General features: G+C 37.5%; 1 protein-coding gene across 1 annotated transcript in view; it reads left to right on the top strand.

Moving 5' to 3' along the window:
* LOC104530680 (ATP-dependent RNA helicase A) overlaps nt 1-2,445 on the top strand; it is a gene marked incomplete at both ends in the record, with an annotated part of 11,465 nt that overhangs the window by 6,654 nt on the left and 2,366 nt on the right. The window contains 3 exons of the mRNA XM_029086835.1: nt 117-250; nt 860-949; nt 1,045-1,206. Coding sequence (XP_028942668.1) covers nt 117-250; nt 860-949; nt 1,045-1,206 — 386 coding nt within the window. The remainder of the gene's footprint in view (nt 1-116; nt 251-859; nt 950-1,044; nt 1,207-2,445) is intronic.

Raw genomic sequence — 2,445 nt, 5'->3', positions numbered from 1 at the left:
CTTTCCCTGAAACCTGGCCTGTGTGAACAATCAGAAAGCCAATTTCAGTGCAGTATCTTTCTGTGGAAGCTGTTTGACTCCTCAGCTACTACAGCTCTGAACTTTGTGTGCTGCAGGGATTTTCAGTCGTGAGCATGGATCAAACAAAAAGCTGGCAGCCCAGTCCTGTGCCCTTTCCTTGGTCAGACAGCTCTACCATCTCGGTGTCATAGAACCTTATTCTGGACAGACAAAGAAAAAAGGAGAATCGGTGAGTTTGGTAGAAGGGTCAGAAATTGTTGCTTTCATTTTAATAACACAAGCACTCTCTTATAAAGATGAGTGAGTTAGAATTTACTTTCGATATTTAACAGCTTGTAAGTTAATCGTAATTTTGATTCTTTAAACCAGCAACTGTTTGTGGTCTGGCCAGTGGTTTGGATCAGAAATACAACTTCCTGTGTAAGTGAATGGAACAGTAAACGAGTTCTACAGCTTATTAAATGAAATAGGGATTTGTAACAAATGCTTTTTTCAGTATCAATTTTCTAGAAGCTTAAAGATTTATGTTTATGCTAGATACAATTCTCGGCTATTTTGTTTCATTTTCTGGCACGTTAGCATTTTTTTGGTATTCAGTTACAAGTTTGGGAATGTTTTCCTCTGAAATTAAACTTGTATTTAAAAATATTCCACAGATTCTTGGATGAAAAGTCAGCAAAATGTTTCAAGAATGTGATTTTTGAACTGATGGTACTGTTCAGCCTTGTTCACTAGGGACTGGTTGATGGTTCAGTGTGCTCTCTGGTAGCCTGCAGTTCTGGCTTCCCTTGTCTGTCTCTCTGTGTGTGTGAACATGCAGTTTTTAAATGTTTAATAGGTGGAACCCTATGAGGTGTTGCTGTCTTCTGACTTAGAAAATCGGCTGCAAAAGACTGTACAGGAGCTGTCTCTGGAGATTGTGCCTTTGGTGAGTTTGGAGTTCGGATACTTCAGTGGTTAACGTCCGGCCTGCTTGTTTAATACTTTCATCTTTCTTTACCCACTTTGGTTTTGTATTTATAGCCTGAAGATCCCAGTAATCCCGTTCTCATTAATGTTGGAAAGTTGGCCCATTTTGAACCATCACAGAGACAAAATCATATGGGAGTTGTTCCATGGTCACCACCTCATTGCAACTGGAACCCCTGGACCGGCTGCAATATTGATGAGGGACCTCTGGCAAATGTAAGATAGCTTCAATAATTGATTTGTTGTTTATTTTTCCCCATGCTTCTGGAACTTTTAAATGCTTTTTCCCCCCAGGATTTAAAGTGTGAGCTATTCCAAAGGAGAAAACAGTCCACAGATAAATTATCATCCCTTCTTGACCTGGATGAAGGGAATCTTTTCATTGGTAGGAGTTCTTTGTATGTACTTCATGTTTTATTAGGTTCTTGAGCAGCAGTGTCTTGGATGTCCCAGTTCTTTGTTTTGTTTCACTTTTTGCCTGCTAATTGTGCAGCTCGAACAAGGTTCTAATTGAAATTCCAAGGTAAGTGTAAGGCCACATCATTTATAATTCCCTAGCCTCTCTTTCCCATATTTTCATGCTAGAACTTTATTTTCTGAGAGGAGAAACTGCTCCAAGATGGTGTCAGTACACAATCAGCCTGCTTGCTTTTTTTGTTGTTGTTGTTTCTAGTCCCATTCACCACAGAACAAATGAAAAGCAGCAATGTAGCTTGATAAAATGAGGAAGAAGGAAAGAAATACTAGGTTGCCAAATTCAGAGGCATAATTTGGCCACTGGTACAACCTGGTCAGAAAACTCTCAGAGCAAGAACTTCAGTTTCCTACAACAGGGAACCAGAATACTTACGACCAAAATGATAATTTAATACTACTTTTGACTGCAGGTTTTTTTCCATAAATGACATTCATTTAACACTGATCATTATATATTGACATGAATTTAACACTGATCATTATATGTTGACATTAATTTAACACTGATCATTATATATTGATTTAAAAAATATGGAACTGATATAAGTTTGAGTGTTGCTGCTTAAAACATGTAAATATATTTACGGACATTGTGAATCATGCTGGCTTCAAAGCTCAACACTGATCATTATATATTGATTTAAAAAATAAGGAACTGATATAAGTTTGAGTGTTGCTGCTGAAAACACGTAAATATATTTACGGACATTGTGAATCAAGCTGGCTTCAAAGCTCGTTAGCATTTCTATGTGCTGGTTGTGATGCAGGTGACTTATTTGCAGTAAAGCCAATTAGGCCTTTGGTAACAAATTTCAATTTCTTTAGAATTATTTTGTAGTTGAAATACAAGAGTTGCCTGATAAATTTCTCTCTCTGCTCACTTTTCCCTTTTCAGCTACTGTTCTGTGCTTATATTATCTCATTGCATACATTAAAAACTCCTGTCTCAATGGTCATTGAAGTATCTCGTTGGCTTCC

This window comes from Antrostomus carolinensis, unplaced genomic scaffold (genome assembly GCF_000700745.2).
Source record: "Antrostomus carolinensis isolate BGI_N321 unplaced genomic scaffold, ASM70074v2 scaffold10919, whole genome shotgun sequence".
In the NCBI taxonomy this organism is placed as follows: Eukaryota; Metazoa; Chordata; class Aves; order Caprimulgiformes; family Caprimulgidae; genus Antrostomus; species Antrostomus carolinensis.
Note: the sequence above shows the minus strand (reverse complement) of the source record. Positions and strands in the feature narration are given on the sequence as shown.